Raw genomic sequence first — 17,549 nt, forward strand, 5'->3', positions numbered from 1 at the left:
GAATCCCTAAATTCGGCATACATCTAAATTTGTCAATTATGACAACGCCTTGCGTCGGTGTTTGTGTCCTACAACACGGTTAATGGTGGTGATAAGGATAGTTGCATCCTCCTGTTGGGGAAGCAAATTCCCCACGGATCTGGCCAGCGATGATCCTAGCGTGGATCATCTAAATAAATGAAGGGTGCGACCGGCAGCCGTCATTCACAGTACGAAACCAGCCAGTAATCTTTGAGGCCATGACATTTCCGCAAGAATAGAATTCGACCGCAAAGGCGTGGCCTGCAAAACTCGTCCGAACCTATGCACAATTGATCCAAAATTTGAATTTAAAAATTTGTACATAGGTAATTTTTCATGGCCGACAGATCAAAGCAGGAGACGTAGCAAAGCTGAAAATTAGGAGACAGGACTTCGCAGACTAAGAGTATCGTACGGATCCGTATGGATGATGTGTACACTCCACCAGCCTGCTCAGAGCTGGGTGTTCAATTTGACAGCACAAGAGCAAGCTTGAGTTGTCGCCTGAGAACCACCAGTCTGCTCGGTCGCTCAAAACAAAGTTTTTGGTCTTTTTTTGGGGCTTAAAAGATGTTCACGTTCTGCTAGGAATGTCGTCTTGATACCCGGGGTTAGTCCCGATTTCTTCTTCTTGCTTTCTCTGTTTTCTTTTCTGTTGAACAACAGCTTTGCTTAGTTGCTCGACCCAACACGGTGCTACTCAATGCAAATTTGGTCACATACAAATGGTCATTGTACGGTCAAAGTACTCTCCGGCTCAAGCATCGTGCAAGTGACCGCAAGACCGCCCACTCAACCCATTTATACCACCAGCAGGAGAGCCTCAACGCGTTCACTGCGTGGCACGGAGCCAATAGAACACCAATATCATACTGGCACAAGTCTGACGTAAAACGGCAATTAAAATAAAAATAAAAATTCGGACGAGGCGATACTCCCATTTCACTTCCGATATCCATCGTCGCCTTGGAGGTTTAATGTTGTAGAATTACAAGGTGGTTATTATTCAGCTAAGTCCAGACAATAACAGCATACCAGATAGTTCGCTGTACACCTCAGAACTCGCTCCATTCCAGGTCGTCTAGTCATAGTGCATACAATATCACCTGCGCAAACCCGTTTCACGTCAAGCCACCTGACATAACCCCCCTTTCCAATCACAAAAAGATTTACCTTGTGTGACTTCAAACCCATCCACTACTGCTACAACGATCCACACGGCACCTGGATACAGCCCCAATCTCTGCATTCATAGCAGCGTGAAGCATAAAATTCTCGAGGGGAAAGCTTGGCCTCCCCTTCTCAAGCAGATGGAGTAGGGCTGCCGCGCTTTGTGGAGCGTGCGAGGCCAGCGGCCTTTTTCTCCAGTGCCAGCTGGTATCCGGCCAAAGACAGAATAACAGCCTCAACGGGCACCAGAATAACGGACAGGTAGAGTGCAGTTTTGCTCTCCCGGCAAAGCGTACCAAAATAAGGTTGTACCGTCATCTCAATGGACTCCCACTGGCAGCTCCAGCTTTGCAGTGTATCAACTGTGCTGGATGTGTTAACAGCATAGAAGAGGATCATTGCGATCGTGGATGCAGTGAATCCAACGAAAGGTGTGACAAGTGTCAATGGTGTGTGGATAGCAACTCGGCTACGGAGCTGAATGACATTCACAGGTCAGCACATATTCACTGTGAAAAAGGACAACGACCAATCCTTACCGACGCCGTCTTGCTGAAAGCTAGTGATAGGATGCTGGCGAGGACGACGATCGCACTTCCTATCACAAGGGCAACCGTTGGGCGAGCATCGAACTCATCGGGCCACAATGGGAGCAAGAAATTCGTCGCCAATGATGTGTTGTTGTAAACGTCCAGAGCATGGCCAGAAGTCCCCAGGATAGTGATACCGGAAAGCAGAGCGAGCAGGGTCAAGCCGACTCTGGCGCCATCAACAAGACGTATTGTTCGAAGATGGGAGTGGTGTTGCAAGTCTTGAGGATCAACCTCGAACTCCGAGGTCGAAACCGGGCCCTTCGTATCATGGGACATTATGAAGAAATAACGAGTGTCGATCTGTTACAACTTTACCAGAAAGATGGGGAGGACAATAATAATAAACACCAACAATGTGACTAAATGACACAAAAAACAAGAAATAAAAGGTAGAGGAGCGCTTGAAGAAACGAATAATGTTGAATGCGAATAGAAACAAAGTTAACCCACCTCCAGGAAATGCGAAACAAGTGATTATAATGATGAGTCCCAAATAGCCGCCCAGAAGCGCCAATACCAGATCAAAGTCTTGTCAGGTTCTAAAGGTGTGAAGCACCAAGGATAAACCTCAAAGGTGCATACGGCATAATTAGAGCGTTGCGCTCATGCACTGTGAGCGCCTCGCGGCGGCCATTTGGAAAGGCCATCGCCAGTGGTCGATAAGGACAGCTTTGAATGCAAGAATGAGGAGCTGTCTTGGATTGGCTGCAGGTTTTGCTTTAGGCCCCAATTTGGCACATCTGGGCGCCTAGGAGATCGTCTAGCCAATGAATACAGGGCGTTAAAACGAGACCATACCTACTGCATCCCCGATTGGCTCCACGGCCTACCTAGGTACCTGCATGTGCCCAGATTTCTATTTCTATTCAGGAGGTTCAACGTTTGGGTCGATACGTATCAACTTTGCAGTTACGTTCAGCAAGAAAACATGACCATTTATTTGGTTTGTACATTGTTAGTATCGCGCATGAATAAAGTAGTCGTCTAGTCACGTCATGGTCTCACCACCCTGGCTTAAGCTCTATTGTGTAGGATGTTAATGCTATTGTTAATTTGCTCCTTGAGCTTCGATCGTGATTTGAACGACACGTCTGCCTCGGCCTGACTTAGATGCGAAGCGGTAGGATTGTTAGCCAAAGTATTGAGACGCGCACATATATCTGGGCATGGGGCCAGGTGCTCGTTCTCAACTTTGGCAAATCAAGTTCTGGCCCGCACGTGGCACATAGTCGCAAGCAATTCACCAACTAAATTCCATGTCGCATATTGCAATGCCCTAGATGCCTCGAAAATATCATAAGCGCTATGATTTTGAACAGATAATGATGTACGCTGACCCTTTGGTGGTGGCTTCGTAGCCATTCCCACATCACAACCGCACTACAGGTACTTCTTGGGCGACGTCTTCTTGCGCTCGTACCAAATATATGCAGCCACCAATACAATTTGACTCCCGATAATGACGAAGATCAACTTTCCGTGGGTGGGCTGGGTCTTTTCAGCAACATGCAAGAGCATATCGCCATGAGAAGTGCCGAGCAACTTCTTGATTGCATTCTCCGAGTCCTTGACCTTGTTGGCTGTGTCCTGTTTGATTGTCTTGATCTCCCGCTCCAGGGACACAATCTGGCCTTGCAGGCCATCAATCTTGTTCAGCTTCTCTAGCCTGTCTAACAGGCCTTTGATCTCATTGATTGCGGTCGAGGTTTCCTCGTGGCGCCTCTCCCCAATGCTGTCTTGCGTTGCTACTTTTCGGAAGATTGTTGAGAGATGGTGGTTTACACTTTGTAAGCGATTATGTAAATCGGAGAACTGGGCCTTGGAGCTGGTGATAGAGTCGGCAGTGGCATCGGCAATGTCCTGCTCCCATGCACTGTCATCAAAACGCATGTTCTTTTCGTAGCCGTGACCACCCGGATTGGTCCAAGTGTTCTGCTGTTGCTCCTGGGAGTTGAGCTGTTGCTGGGGTGGCGCTTCGTGCTGCTTGTTGAGGTCCTCGGTCATGACGACGAACTTGAAAATCTCGAAGGAGTCTGGGTTCTCGGCACTGGCAGCAGTGAGGCCGAAATTGTATCCCGGGGGGATTTGAATGTTGCTGCTCTCGAAGCAGAGCTGGCCGTCGACGTCAACACGGAAGTTACTCACAGTTTGACGCAACTTGATCTGGGAGGGCCGGCCAAGATTGCGGTAACTATAATCGCAGTGGCCAAAGGCCAGACTGTCGACGCTGTGATGGTTGCTGTAGTCTGTGGTGCCATCATTCAGGAAGCCACGAATCATGCCAGCACCTCCGCCAGAACGATCAATGACCAAGGCCAAGCCATCGAAACGTCCGACCTTGTATATACTCGCTGTGCCAACTTCTTGGGGGCCACGGCGCGCCAGCCAGATGTTGAGGTTACCGCCGGCTCTTTCGGGGCCGTTGACACGAAAATCAACGTCTGCTACCCATTCTTTGTACTTGTTCGGGTTGTCGCCCCAAACCGCGCCTCTAGCATTGCCTGGCGACGGCTGTGTGAGAATGATTTTATTGGAAAGGATCTCTGGTGTGTTGGGCTCTCCTTGCAAGGAGAATTGAGGAACTGTTTGTTGGCCTTTGTCATTTATCCTGCGGAAGAGTCAGCATGTGATATGAGATGCGACGCGATGCCTCGCCTTGGGAGAACATATTGTCCAAGACATAGAGTTCTTGAGCTTACCTGCCAGTATAGCCGAAACTGAGTTGATCTACTAGAAACTGAGCTTGAGCTTCAGCGACGGAAATTCCAGCAAGCAATCCGGCTAGCGATGCCGGGCGGGAGAAGCGCATCTCTATGCTTTGGACAAGGACTAGGGAACAAAAAAGCTAGGCGGAAGCTGCAAATGAGATGAACTGACAAGCGCGAGATTTTGTGATGTGCGAAGAAGAAGAAAAGAGAAAGAAGAAAGAAGAAAAAAGACAGTGAAACCGTCGCACAAATTCTACACGACTTGCTCCTTGCGCTCGTGGTGGATTTGCTGTATCTGAAGCTGAGGACACTTTGTCTCCAAAACCGGGGACGGTGGTGAAGCTCAATGCGGGCCGGATCCCAGCGTTGGTGTACGAGTAGGGGCCAGCAGGCCCAAGCAGGCCCAAGCAGGCCCAGAGGCAGGGGTCTTGGATGCACATCAGACAGGCATGCCCATCTCCCATGCGCCCCCCTCCGAGGAAGACTCGTTCTTTCTGGGGAAAGCTTGTGGTGCAGGCGACTTTACAAGTCTACTGTAAGAATTGCTTGGTACATTGTACCTATGTAGCCACCGCAAACTAAACTAACCTGGTGCCTGGTAGCCGGCCTGGTTACTTAAGCTTGCAGCGTCGTGCACCCACTAATACCATAAGAACAATGTCTTGTCCTCGGAGCTTATGAGAATATCTCACTGGAGATATTCCGTCTCTATGCTGCCACTATGAGTCCTACCCACTGTAGGCAAACAAGGTCTTGACCAAGCATCACTTCTAGCTGATGTCCATGACTGGTGTACCATGTAGAAGTCGGGACGTTAGGGGTTCAGTCCGTTGGAGCCAGCCAGACTCATGTGGGGTAAAGGCTTGATTGAAACAATGGAGAAAGTGAGTTAAGCGTGGTTCTGTCTAGGTTAACCGTAAGTTCCTGTGCCGGGTTCTGTTTCTGTTCACGTTCCTGGGGATGCCACGCTACAGCCAGGCGGTTACTCTCTACCAAAGTTTGCAGTACGTATGTGGGCAGTCACCACGACGCGTTGTGAGCCGTGCATGTACTGAGCAGTAACTATATACCCATACTATGTATCCACTGGCGAAGGTCGGGAACACCCCGCTGACATCTACATTGACGGGAATCTTTGAAAAGCGGTAGAGCCCTCCAAGCAGTGACTTGGATTTCGCGACAAGGCTACTGTAGTTCCGGGAACCCCTTTGTTTGTGACTTTTTAATACTATAGGAAATCACTATCGGCATGGCCTAGGTTACTGTACTTGGACCAAGGTATATTCTGGCGCTGGCCCCAAGACATACCTATCCACTAACTTATGTACCGGCGGGGGGGTTATCGGTGCTTCGTGGCCTTTGACGCCGATTTCGAGCGGCGCGTCACAAAAAGTTAACGACGTCGTTTGCTCACCTGCGCGTGCTTTCCTACCATCTGCAGCACCTCACCAAAGCTAATACCCGCTTATACGCCGCCTACAAAGCTCAAAGCTACACCATAACGTGCGCCTGGCAGGCAATGACCTTACAAGCATGACAGACATCTACCCAACAATCGCACAATGCGCAATTGTCGCGACCGCCTTCAAGATCCTGCTCTTCCCAGCTTAGTACGTGACGCCTTTAACCGAGGTACATGATACTTGGTAGCGAGCTACAACAAGAACTCAGGAGGCGCTGACAGCTGTATAACAGTAAATCAACAGACTTCGAGGTTCATCGCAACTGGCTCGCCATCACCCATAGTCTGCCATTGTGGGAGTGGTACTACGAGAAGACATCAGAATGGACTCTCGACTACCCGCCCTTCTTTGCCTACTTCGAATGGGCCATGTCCCAAGTCGCCAAGCTCGTCGATCCCTCCATGCTCAAGATCTACAACTTGGAATACGATAGTTGGCAGACGGTTTACTTCCAAAGGTTCACCGTCATTGCCACCGAGCTGATTCTCATATATGCCCTGCAAATGTAAGTCTGGTTCTCCCGAATATCAGACGCTGGGGAAGCTCATCTTATCCTAGCCTCATCGATGCCAACAGCGGAACAACAAAGAAGGCTGCACAGGCTGCAGCTATTTCCGTTTTTCTTTCCCCCGGTCTTCTCATCATCGATCATATACACTTCCAGTACAACGGATGTATGTACGGCATCTTGATCGCGTCTCTCGTCCTGGCAAAAGAAAGATCGGGCCTCCTCCCAAGTGGGCTGATATTTGCCGCGTTGCTTTGCATGAAACACATTTATGCTTACCTTGCACCCGCATACTTTGTATATCTGCTGCGCGTCTATTGTCTCTCACCCAAATCTGTCTTCCGCATACAATTTCTCAACTGTGTCAAGCTCGGCGCCGGCATAATCGGGATACTTGGAGTCGCGTTCGGACCGTTCGCCATCAAGGGCCAGATTCCTCAAATTCTCAGCCGGCTGTTTCCTTTCTCTCGCGGGCTTTGCCATGCTTACTGGGCTCCCAACATGTGGGCGATATATTCATTTGTGGACCGCCTCCTGATCCTTGGTACGTTGCACGGTTCTCACATCGAAGAACAGGTTACTTACACCAGATAGTTGCTCCACGACTCGGATTGCCGGTGAAGACCGAAGCATTGAACAGCGTCACTCGAGGGCTTGTAGGAGATACTTCTTTCGCAGTCCTTCTTGAGATCACCCCTAGACTTTGCTTCCTCTTGACACTTCTCTTCCAGGCCATTCCCCTGGTCAAACTCTTCCTCAAGCCAACTTGGGACGGGTTTGTTGGAGCTGTCACGCTCTGCGGTTATGCATCGTTCCTCTTCGGGTGGCATGTTCACGAAAAAGCTATTCTGCTGGTCATTATCCCTTTCAGTCTCATTGCGCTCAAGGATCGCAGGTATCTCAGTGCCTTCCGTCCCTTGGCAGTGTCCGGTCATGTTTCCTTATTTCCATTACTTTTCACACCTGCCGAGTTTCCTATCAAAACAGTATACACCATATTTTGGTTGATACTGTTCCTGATGGTCTTTGACCGACTAGCTCCAGCATCAAATAGGCAGCGATTCTTCTTGTTCGACCGCTTCACGGTACTGTACATCGCAGTCAGCATACCTCTGATTGCATATACATCGCTCATACACCAGATGGTGTTTGGCAAGAGTTATGAATTTCTTCCGCTGATGTTTACGAGCTCTTACTCGGCGATTGGGGTAGTTGGAAGTTGGCTCGGTTTCATGGTTGTGTATTTCACCTCGTAGAAATCAACAGTGGCTAGGACAGCAACAACAAGAAAGTAAAGTATATAGAAGACTATACACGCGAAATGAAATATCAACCAGTCGTAATTTATAGCCTGTATTTCTATTCGAAAAGTTCGCAGAAAGTGGAACTTGGAGTGTGATTGCTGGATGTGTCGTCATGCGAGGCACGCACACACTGGCTTTTTTCCTAACCTTAGGGTGGTCGGTCACCTACATGATTGTTTGAGCCGCAGGGTTGGCTTTCTTCCCACAACGATCCCTGCCGGCTAGTCCGCTGGGCTCAGTCTCACACAAGGGGTCCATTCTTCACAGACGAGTTTGGAAATCCAAGAATAGAGATTACCAGCGTTGAGGATGCGCTCTGACTACTCCCTCGATACTCTCGATACCAGAAGTGCCAAGGTGGGGTTTTATCAAGATATTTGTTGGCATTGGGATTCGAGAGCAGGGAGTGAAGGCGGCGGCCGGGTTATACTAGGTTGTACCTCACCAAAGCGACGGTAAAAAACGAGGTCTTTGGCGCCTGCAGATAGTTGAATGGTCACGAGAGGAAATGAGTACTGTTTGCAATGTCGCCGATGGGTTGTCGGCTTGAGAGCAGGCGTCTAGCATGTCGTCTATGAGGAGGCAACCTGCGCCTGGATCGGGCTACCTTGAAGGTGAGAATGGGCCAAATCACACTTGGAGGGATATCTGATGCTGATGACGTCCAAATCTAGTGATTTGGAGCTTGGAAGATTCCCCTCGCAGCGACGAGTAGATCGAGTACAAGAACGTGGGCGTATCCGCAGAATGCGGTCTGATGCATGCGTAAAAAGAAGAAGTCGATGGGGTAGGTAGGAGATGTTGCTCTAAGGTCCACATTCAATCGAGGTGGACTCCTGGACCCAATGGAGCAATGGGCTATCCACAGTTGGTATGACGAGCCAGTGATATGCGAGCTGCAGCTCGTCTACACCCCCGGTCTGTCTTTCTCTTCCCGTCCGCGTCCGCCTCCCTGGAGGTCATTGACCTGACTAGTAGCACTTGAGTCCTCCCGCTTCCTTACCTGCCTTTGCTTCCTCCTCTACTCAAACCTGCGAAAACTTTGTCAAGAACAACATAGCAATTGCACATCACCGCATCAGCCCACGACGTCGACTTGCATCCGCCACCACTAGCAGATTAATCCTTGCGTCCCTGCCAGGTGGATCAGACGCGTCTTATAGAGCCCAGACCGCGTCCTGCTAGATTGAAGGCCAGGTACTGTATGTATGTGTATGCTCTTTCATCTCAGTGCCCGCCCTATTCTTCGCTTTTCTGACTACCCAAGCCTGCACTACCCACATGGGGGGGGGGGCCCTTACTCGCCAACCAAACACCACGACCCCTTCCTTGACGCGCTTTTCTTCCTCACTCCCACCATTATTTTTTTCATTCTCGTTTTCTTCACCCAACTACTTGCAGCACCCAGCTCACACGAACGAGGCTGATTCTCAGCCTTGCAGATTGATCGGCCACTAGTTACCCGGCAAAGGTCGCCGGCTACCTTGAATTGTTGCCCGCTGTTATGGTAAGAGAAGCTTCCAACTCCAGACTTCCTTGACCAGTATCTGACATGCTCAGGTGCTTTTCAAGCGCAAGCCGGTGCAGTTTCTGCAGACGCCGGTAGTAGAAGATGAGTCTCTGGAGGTAGGTACCTGCGCTTGCTCCGCCTATTCCCTTATTTCTACCATGAAACCCCATGCTGAGAAGCTGTCTAGGTGTGGCATATTCCCCAGACGGGGGAAATCTTCGTGTCGTATGAGGAATATCTGAATCGGTAAGTTGGACAGACGTGTTGTGCCTTTTCGCACATGGCTGACAAGTATCTATTTAGCATGGATTTTTATAACCAGGTTTGTAGCACCAACACCAACTCGGTGCACACCCGTCATGGCTTCTCTAACAGATCATTAGCCGCGATTCATCTGCCAGATCACCGGCCACTCTGGCTTGACATTCTTCGCAGCTCTGAGAAGCGAACAGGCTGGCGCCGAAGAGGTAGAGCAAGCTTTCCCCGAAGCACTGAAAGGCCCCGTCTTGCGACGCGTCCAGTTCCAGACCATCTCGCGAATCGATAATCTCGTGGACTTGATATACGACGAGTTCAAGGCCGACTATTACCCTGGAGAAGCTGTCACGATTCACCTCATGAACGGCGACCGCACGACCGGCATCGTCAGGGACAAGGCGCGACTGGGCAGCAAAGTACTACCTGACGGCACTCTCACAGAGCCCTACTCGCGCTACTTTACCAGCATTGACGGCAGACCCGGCGAGGAGGGCGTCGTCGACGAGAACAACATCTACCGTGACAGGAAGATCTTTACCAAAGCCGTGCTCCGATCCTTCATCAAGAAGACCGTCACTCGAGAGGCCTGGACGGGAGCACCTTGGCTTGTTAAGCATGACGTCGCAGCGCAATACCACATCGACACCCGCGTACCTCCGCATTTGCGGTACGACAACAAATTGCTGGAGCGCAAGCAACACCAGGCGCAGAAGAGGGCCTTGGGTGCGCAAGAGATGAACAACTCCAACGGCATCTCATTCCAGGCCACATTCGGACCTACGAGGTTGCCTGAGCTCAAACCCGCGCCCAAGTCCCAGAAACTAGCCCGGCTTCAAGAGCAGCAGTTCAAAGGCAGACAGGGCATCCATGTTGGGCCAGATCCGCACTTTGTGCCTGGCAACAACCCTTTCCAGTTCCCCGTCTCGTACCGCAACAACATGCCACCACCTCCCACGCCTGTCGTATACACGCCTCCTGCTCCACCGCCGCCCCCTCCACCCCCCAAGTATCCAATCGAAGATCTCCAGCTTGAACCGCGCGACGATTACGTACGACCGCCATTGAAGTTCATATGTGCCGACCCCCCTCAGGGTGTGGTTGATAGCGGCGCTCGAAACGATAAGATCCTCATGAAATCTATCGGGCCTCTGTTGGAGACTTGGGATACCTTGAACGTCTATGCCGAGATCTTCAAGCTGGATTCCTTCACGTTCGACGACTTCGTCCAGGCCATGGAGATTGCCAGCGCAGACATCCCCGTTCAGCTTTTTAACGAAATCCATTGCGCCGTCTTGAAGCAGCTCGTGAGCTCCGAAGCAGATGGTGGCAAGCTTTTGGTACGAATGCCAGAGCTTGAAGAGGAAGAGGATGATGAGAGCGAGGACGAAGAAGACCAGAGCCAAATTCCTACCCCAGAGCCAGAACCGCAACCAAAACCGGCAACGCGTGCAACTCGAAGTAGCCTAGCTAAGGCCGAAGCCGAAAGACTACAAGCCGAGACGGCTGCTGCAGAGAAAGAGGAGGTTGAAGCTACCCCAGCTCTAAAACATCGTGCGGCAGAGGCCCTTGCGAACTACGATTGGATTGAACATCTGAAGAAGCGCGACTTTAAAGAAGGCGGGTGGGAGCTCATCATGGTTGGGCTGTTGAATCAGTTATCTCGAGATCCCAGGAAGACCGAGGTTTGCGAGGAGCTGCTAATTCAGCTGGTGCCACCCGACCATGAGCCTACACAAGAGACGGTACAGCAGTGCTACGGCAAGCTTGATCTCAATCTCCGGATTTCCGCTCTCCAGATAATATGTATGTTGACAGTCGGAACCAAGGCCGTCCGTGCGTATATGGAGGACTGCTCCGAGACTATGACTGGCTATCGAAAGGAAAAGATCGAGTGGCAGAAGAATCGAAAGCAGACGTAAGTAATACGCCATATCTAGACACTTTAGATGCGTGCTAACAAATATCATTCCAGAATCGAGGAGCTCAAGGCCCTAAACGATCAGCGCAAAATTCTACTACCTGCCAATATGCCGCAATCTCCCAAGTCCGAGGATGCGCCGGAAACCAATGGTGACGTTAAGATGACGGACGCCGAAGAGTCACAGCCTGAAGAGCCTACCGAAGACATTGTTGATAGTGACGAGGAGACTTCCCTTCGACGTAACACGCGACGCGGAGGCGATCGTGCTGTTGCCCAGAGAAAGCAAAAAGAAAGGGAAGAAGAGCAACGCAAGAAAGAGGCCGAGGCAGCCGCTAAACTCCCAAAGCAGTCGAAACAGTTTATCAAAGTTGTCAAGGATATCCAGAAGAAGGAGGACTATGTCAAGAAATGCGAGGACGAGATTGCGGTTATCGACAACGATCTACGAGAAGCTGATTGTGCGCGCACTCGAGTTCTGGGCAAGGATCGCTTCTGGAATCGATATTACTGGTTTGAACGCAATGGCATGCCCTATGCTGGTCTTCCGACCAGTTCTACTGCTGAAGCAGGTTATGCCAATGGTTGCATCTGGGTTCAAGGCCCCGACAATCTCGAACGGGAAGGCTACATTGATCTCCCCCCAGAGCTGCAAGCCGAGTACAAGCAGAAGTTCAAGATCACAGTGCCCCAGCGAAAGAAGATGGAGGAGGGTCGCACAAGCGTTTTCAACGCGCATCAATGGGGCTATTATTCCGATCCAAACGACGTTGATTCCTTACTTAGCTGGCTTGACCCCCGAGGCTTCAATGAGCTCAAGCTGCGCAAAGAATTGCTCAACTACAAGGAGAAAATTGTTGCCGGTATGGAGAGTCGGGCAAAGTACCTCGCTGCAGTTGAAGAAGCGGAGGACAAGAAGGAGGAAGAACAGTCAAAGGAGCCAAAGCGTATGAGCACTCGCGCTAAGAACCAGCCCTCTCCAGAGCTCCAACCACAACACCGATGTGCAACTTGGTACAACTCTATGGCGATTGACGACATTGGCCACGTACACAGCGAAGAGCCCCCTCCCCCAGAGAAGAAAGCTAAAAAGCCTGCTCGAAAGTCCAAAGGCTAATCCGATACATCAGTTCAGCTGGTTGTTGAAGGTGTTCGGACCGACATGACCAAAATGCCTGCGGTCAAGTCACTCCACAGATGACCGCTGGCATAACAGTTGCATTTTGTTAAAATATTGATTTCTGGCGTCCAAGGGCGCGGTTGCATAAAGGAACGCATGAATAGAATGGACTGGGGTTCTGTCTGCATATACGCAATAGTTTTGAGGGCTGGTGCATCAGCGAGCAAGCGAGATTTATGGCACGACAATCTGGATGGGAGGCAAGATTAATCTTAGATGATTCTCCCAGATGAAGCACGGCGATTGTTTTTATTATTATTATTATTACTATTATCGACCTTTCTTTACGGTAATTGTGAGAAGTTCCCGGTCACGAAGTATCGCCCACGACATCCCTGGAACGGAGAGCAGATCCTCGTGGTGCAGACAGGAATGGAGCATTGCATCATGGCGTAAACTGGTTTGACAATTCAAACAAAAGTTATGTACGCATTCCTTGTTTGGTAGATTAGAGCATATTGCACAATCAGTTAGAGAAACGAATTCGACAACTCCATGCTCATATGTCGAAACTTGAGGGAATCATGAATTGGTAGAGTGAACTGTAGGCGCGTCTGTGCGTGTTTCTGTGTTTTTTTGTGACAGCGATGTAGGAAGAAAGCCGAGGACAACACAAGGCTTTGAAGCAAATTTTACAGACCGTTCATCCACATTGCCACGACAGTGTCCAAGATTGCCTTTGTACTTGAGCGAGGGTAGACTTGTGCATGTCTGAAGCGCAACGTCAGAGCTGGGAGTGATTGGAGGTCAGCGGCATGCGAATTGGGTTTGGCTTGCTGACATCTCACGCTTATTATATCAGCTTCTTTCGTCCTTGGGTTTTTACTTTCCATTTCAAATTCGCACTGTAACTAGCTTGTTAGAATCATAACATCGCTTCCACTCCATCGACAACTGGCATGTATTCCGATGACGTCAAGGCGGTGGCAGTTGGACTAGAAAAAAGTTCGGCGCCGCACCAGCAGCTCTACTAGTGGCCTGACCAGCATAAATCAGCATCATCATCATTTCTTTTCAAATGTTCACAGTACGAAATGCCAGATCGGGCCACGAAAATGTCAATGTTAGGGATTAAGTGAGATGGTCCCAGTCAGTCTTGAGGATCAGGCCTACTAGTTCAGTGGCAGTGAACACACACAGATGGCGATACATCGAGATCATGATTGGCCCGGCACAGACTAAAAAATGCTTATATGGGATCCATTATCGTGGCGGCGCCAACAGCCTTCCAATATCCGTTTTTAGGCAAGGACCCTGAGAAAGGATTACTCCATTGCTTGCAAGCAATGCCCATAGTCCGTTTGAGTGCTTCCCTCGCTACATGTAAAATCCACTCCGTTTTTCGAGTCTTGTCATTGTTATTCCTCTATCTCCTAACCCTGCATTGTATTTCTCTCTCTTTCAAGTGTCTGACCTGTACCCTTCAATGTGAGAGTAACATCTCATTTTGGTAATTTTTTGACTGCACACACGCTCCAACATCGCCTCGGGCCTAGCGACTCCGATCAACCTCGCCGGCCCTTCCGGGACCCTCATTGCTACCGAGGCCCCTTTGGGTACATGTGCTTGTGGGTCTGACTCTATTACGGATTATGATTTGCATCGAACGAAACTTTCTGAGCCACTGATTCTGCTGGTTGGCGGCGTGATCCTGCATTTCAAGAAGGATCCGATGTAACAGGCGCACACCGTTAGGCACCATGGCCAACACGTCTGCACCTGGCGAGCCACAAGCCACGCCTAGTACGTCGACATTGGCATCGTCTTCTCGCCAAGAACCAGAGACGCTGGTCCTGCCACCAGACGAACTTTCGTCCGATAGCAACTTGGAGGATGATCCGTTATTTGCAAACCCGGAGGATGCGCAGTCCATCTTCCAGCCGGCGCTGAGCCCGGCTGCTACCAGACTGACATCGCCCAAAACGCCAGCAGCTGAGAAGGCAGCGGCAATGGAGAAACTGCCTGGCGGTGGAATTTTTGGTGCTTTCGAAGGTACAGCGGTATCTAACGGGGCTACGGGAGCACTTCCGCGAAAACTGGTGAAGCAGGCACCAAATCGCCAAAACCGCGGGCTATCGCTTTGTGAAGTGCCTCCACGATATGTATCTCTGCCCAAACTTCCCTCACCGTGGCAGTCCGGTGCGAAGGATATCATAGTGCAGAATGATCGCACGTCCAGACCGGCGCTATCAGGTGTGTTCGGAGGAACTAGACATAGCAGGTCTTCCTCGGGAGGCGCTGAAGCGTTCAGGAAGCTTAAGGACGCATTACCAAACATCACACTTCCAACCAATCTTTGGTCAAGTCTGCGGTCTCCCTCGTTCCTCTCTGACGGCTCATCGCAGAAGAGCCCAGGTCTGGAAGCTAAGCAAACATCGACTAACGGCAGTATCGGGTCCCCCCAGGTTTCATCGTATGATGGGATCCGGGACAGAGATGGTCACCTGGCGGAGGGGTTTGGGGAATCTTCACTGCGGACGCCATCTACTAGCCTGAACAGACCTAGAGCGATCAGAAGGTCGACGTCTGATGATTCGATGCTTTATCACTCCTTGTCACGCGTGTCCTCGCTAGGAGATGATGACAGGTGGGGAGACGTCACCGAAATGGCCAACGTCAGATTTAAGGCCATCAAGGAGAGTTTCGACAAGCCATCATTCAAGCTACCACAGTTTCCACATGCTCTCAAGAAACATTCGCTTTTAAGCTCGTCACCACCGCATGAGAAGAACCCCATAGGCTCACCAACCCTGAATAACTCAGGATCCTTTCATAAAGACCCCTATCCTGAGCTTGGTCAGGCCTTGGAGACGCTCACGGGCGATATAGTAGTAATGGGTGGGTACAGGGGCTCCATTTTACGGTCTACAAAAACAAACCGTCAAGTTTGGGTTCCTGTCAAAGTCGGGCTAAACATCCGAAAGGTCAACCTCGAAGTTGGCCTAGAGCCCGAAGATGAAGAGAGAATGGAAGAGACCATATACCCATCAGGTATGCTTACGAATATTGGGCCAGTGGATATATCAAGACGTTTGTTCAAAAGGCTAAGAGAATGCGAAAATGCCAAGAGCGGCAGACTAAGAGTGTGGGACTATGGTTGGGATTGGCGGTTGAGCCCACATATCCTAAGCAGAAAGTTGATTGCGTTTCTGGAGTCATTACCTTGTAACCAGCCTGGCAATTCGGAAGATAGGGGCGCTACCGTCATCGCGCACAGCCTTGGCGGCATGATCACTCGGCACGCGATAAATCAACGACCTGATCTCTTCGCTGGTGTGGTTTTTGCAGGTCAGTCGATTAGAGTTGTTTGTTACCCTGTCTGATTATCTCAGGATTCGAAGCTGGCCTAGTTGCCATCCGTGCTTCCAAAACATCATAAGCACTTCGACACTCTTGAGACAATCTGATCGAACAAACTACTAACACGTATGTTGCATAGGAACGCCACAAAGATGCATCAACATCCTTGGCCCAATTCGAAACGGAGATGCAGTCTTATTGAACGAAAAGGTGCTTACAGCACAAGTCAATTTTTCACTTCGGACAAGCTTTGCATTCTTACCCGAAGACGGGTTTTGCTTTGTCAACAAGAACACGGGTGAGAATTTCCCTATAGACTTTTACGACGCAGAAGAATGGGCGAAGCATGCACTTTCTCCTTGCGTTGGCCCTACTTTACCGGCATATAACATTCGACAAAGTGCGCTGGGCTCGCTACGTAGCTTCTCTGCCAGCTTTCCTAGTCTACCAACGAGAAGTCGCGGCAACAGTACTGCTAGTGACTTAGACACAAAATCAACAACGAGGTATGGTGCAGCAGATGCTGCTCGGCAGGTAGAAGTCAAGAACGATCATACTTTGGCTCCACAGATGGGCAGTCGGCCAGGAGGCTCGGGAGCTGCTCAGCAGCAACAGGCTGCCCCGAAGACCTTCAACGAGCAAGAACGGTACATGAAATACTTAAAACGCACGTTGTCTGACACGAAGCGTTTTCGGGCGGAGCTGCATCATCGGGCAGAGTTGACCGAGTCAAATATGTATCCACCAATGGCTGTGATATATGGCAAGGAGATTCCTACAGTGTATGCAGCACATGTCACAAATCGTGACCAGATCCCCTGCGCTGACGCGTATGACGATCTCCTATTCAGGAGTGGCGATGGCGTGGTGCTTTCTCGCGAGGCTATGTTACCACCAGGGTACGATGTAGTCAAAGACGGCCGTATTAGTACTGATCGTGGCCATATAACAATGCTCGGTGATATGCAGGTTGTAGGAAGAGCACTCCAGGCAGTGTTAAGGGGACGGCAAAAAGGCATTGGGTTGGGTACTCCGACGAAGCCGAACCGACCCCCAGAGGCCACGCAGACAGACTCACCCAGTCAATGGAAAGGGCCGCTTTGCGGTGATTGAACAGATGGCTCTTCCACGGCGCTGTGAGAGACTAAGGCGAGACGAGTGAAATAGAGCAAACGCTTATTGCATACAAACATGCTACTATTTCGAGTATAAATTTAGACATCCCTATTTATGGCTTCGATACTCTTGTGTGATCTGCTTCTGGTGTATGATGACGAAAACACTTTAACGGTACTGGACAAGTGAACGTGGGTACGGACTTCCAAAGAAACAAGTGGACATTATTAAGCCAATACTCTGGCTGACATGTCGGCAGACAAATTTGAGCCTTGATATCCACAAATGGCTCTGGCAATAAGGGCGTTGAAGGTATTCGTGACCAGGCGGCTAAATATAACTCACCGTAGGTGCTTGTAAGATTGATTACGAACCAGCACTCTGTTACCCGTCTCTGACTGCAGTGATGAGAGGCGCTCGTTGTTCACAAGTTCAATGGTGGCCAGGGCAAGGTTACAGAGTTAAAGGTGGCGAGAGGAGTCTTGTCATGATGCAATATT

At 50.1% G+C, this 17,549-nt stretch overlaps 5 protein-coding genes across 5 annotated transcripts; 3 read left to right on the forward strand and 2 right to left on the reverse strand.

The window, feature by feature from the left end:
* Positions 1-837: 837 nt before the first annotated feature.
* BKA67DRAFT_551044 (uncharacterized protein) lies at positions 838-2,457 on the reverse strand. The gene is made up of 2 exons (XM_046101707.1): positions 1,731-2,457; positions 838-1,668 (listed from the first exon to the last, which is right to left on the reverse strand). Exons 1-2 carry the CDS (start codon positions 2,058-2,060, stop codon positions 1,324-1,326), a joined length of 675 nt encoding a protein of 224 aa, XP_045965516.1. The 5' UTR covers positions 2,061-2,457; the 3' UTR covers positions 838-1,323.
* A 277-nt stretch (positions 2,458-2,734) lies between these two features.
* Positions 2,735-5,006, reverse strand: BKA67DRAFT_551045 (concanavalin A-like lectin/glucanase domain-containing protein). Its single transcript, XM_046101708.1, has 2 exons — positions 4,484-5,006; positions 2,735-4,392 (listed from the first exon to the last, which is right to left on the reverse strand). The coding sequence occupies exons 1-2, from the start codon at positions 4,591-4,593 to the stop codon at positions 3,165-3,167; spliced, it is 1,338 nt and encodes a 445-aa protein (XP_045965517.1). The 5' UTR covers positions 4,594-5,006; the 3' UTR covers positions 2,735-3,164.
* Positions 5,007-6,025: 1,019 nt separating this feature from the next.
* On the forward strand, positions 6,026-7,719 carry BKA67DRAFT_511229 (Dolichyl pyrophosphate Glc1Man9GlcNAc2 alpha-1,3-glucosyltransferase; the record flags this gene model as incomplete). The annotated part of the gene is made up of 4 exons (XM_046097388.1): positions 6,026-6,102; positions 6,188-6,460; positions 6,514-7,007; positions 7,058-7,719. The coding sequence occupies 4 exons, from the start codon at positions 6,026-6,028 to the stop codon at positions 7,717-7,719; spliced, it is 1,506 nt and encodes a 501-aa protein (XP_045965518.1).
* Positions 7,720-9,271: 1,552 nt separating this feature from the next.
* BKA67DRAFT_590350 (ATP-utilizing chromatin assembly and remodelling N-terminal-domain-containing protein) lies at positions 9,272-12,570 on the forward strand (the record flags this gene model as incomplete). Its single annotated transcript, XM_046104580.1, has 6 exons — positions 9,272-9,274; positions 9,328-9,393; positions 9,465-9,523; positions 9,581-9,599; positions 9,661-11,450; positions 11,508-12,570. 6 exons carry the CDS (start codon positions 9,272-9,274, stop codon positions 12,568-12,570), a joined length of 3,000 nt encoding a protein of 999 aa, XP_045965519.1.
* Positions 12,571-14,462: 1,892 nt separating this feature from the next.
* BKA67DRAFT_498511 (uncharacterized protein) lies at positions 14,463-16,971 on the forward strand (the record flags this gene model as incomplete). Its single annotated transcript, XM_046097062.1, has 2 exons — positions 14,463-15,921; positions 16,073-16,971. Coding segments are annotated over 2 exons (2,358 nt in total), but the record flags the coding sequence as incomplete, so codon positions are not given.
* Between the last annotated feature and the right edge of the window lie 578 nt (positions 16,972-17,549).

The sequence above is a fragment of the Truncatella angustata genome (assembly GCF_020726525.1).
Source record: "Truncatella angustata strain MPI-SDFR-AT-0073 chromosome Unknown BKA67scaffold_1, whole genome shotgun sequence".
NCBI classification, from domain to species: domain Eukaryota; kingdom Fungi; phylum Ascomycota; class Sordariomycetes; order Amphisphaeriales; family Sporocadaceae; genus Truncatella; species Truncatella angustata.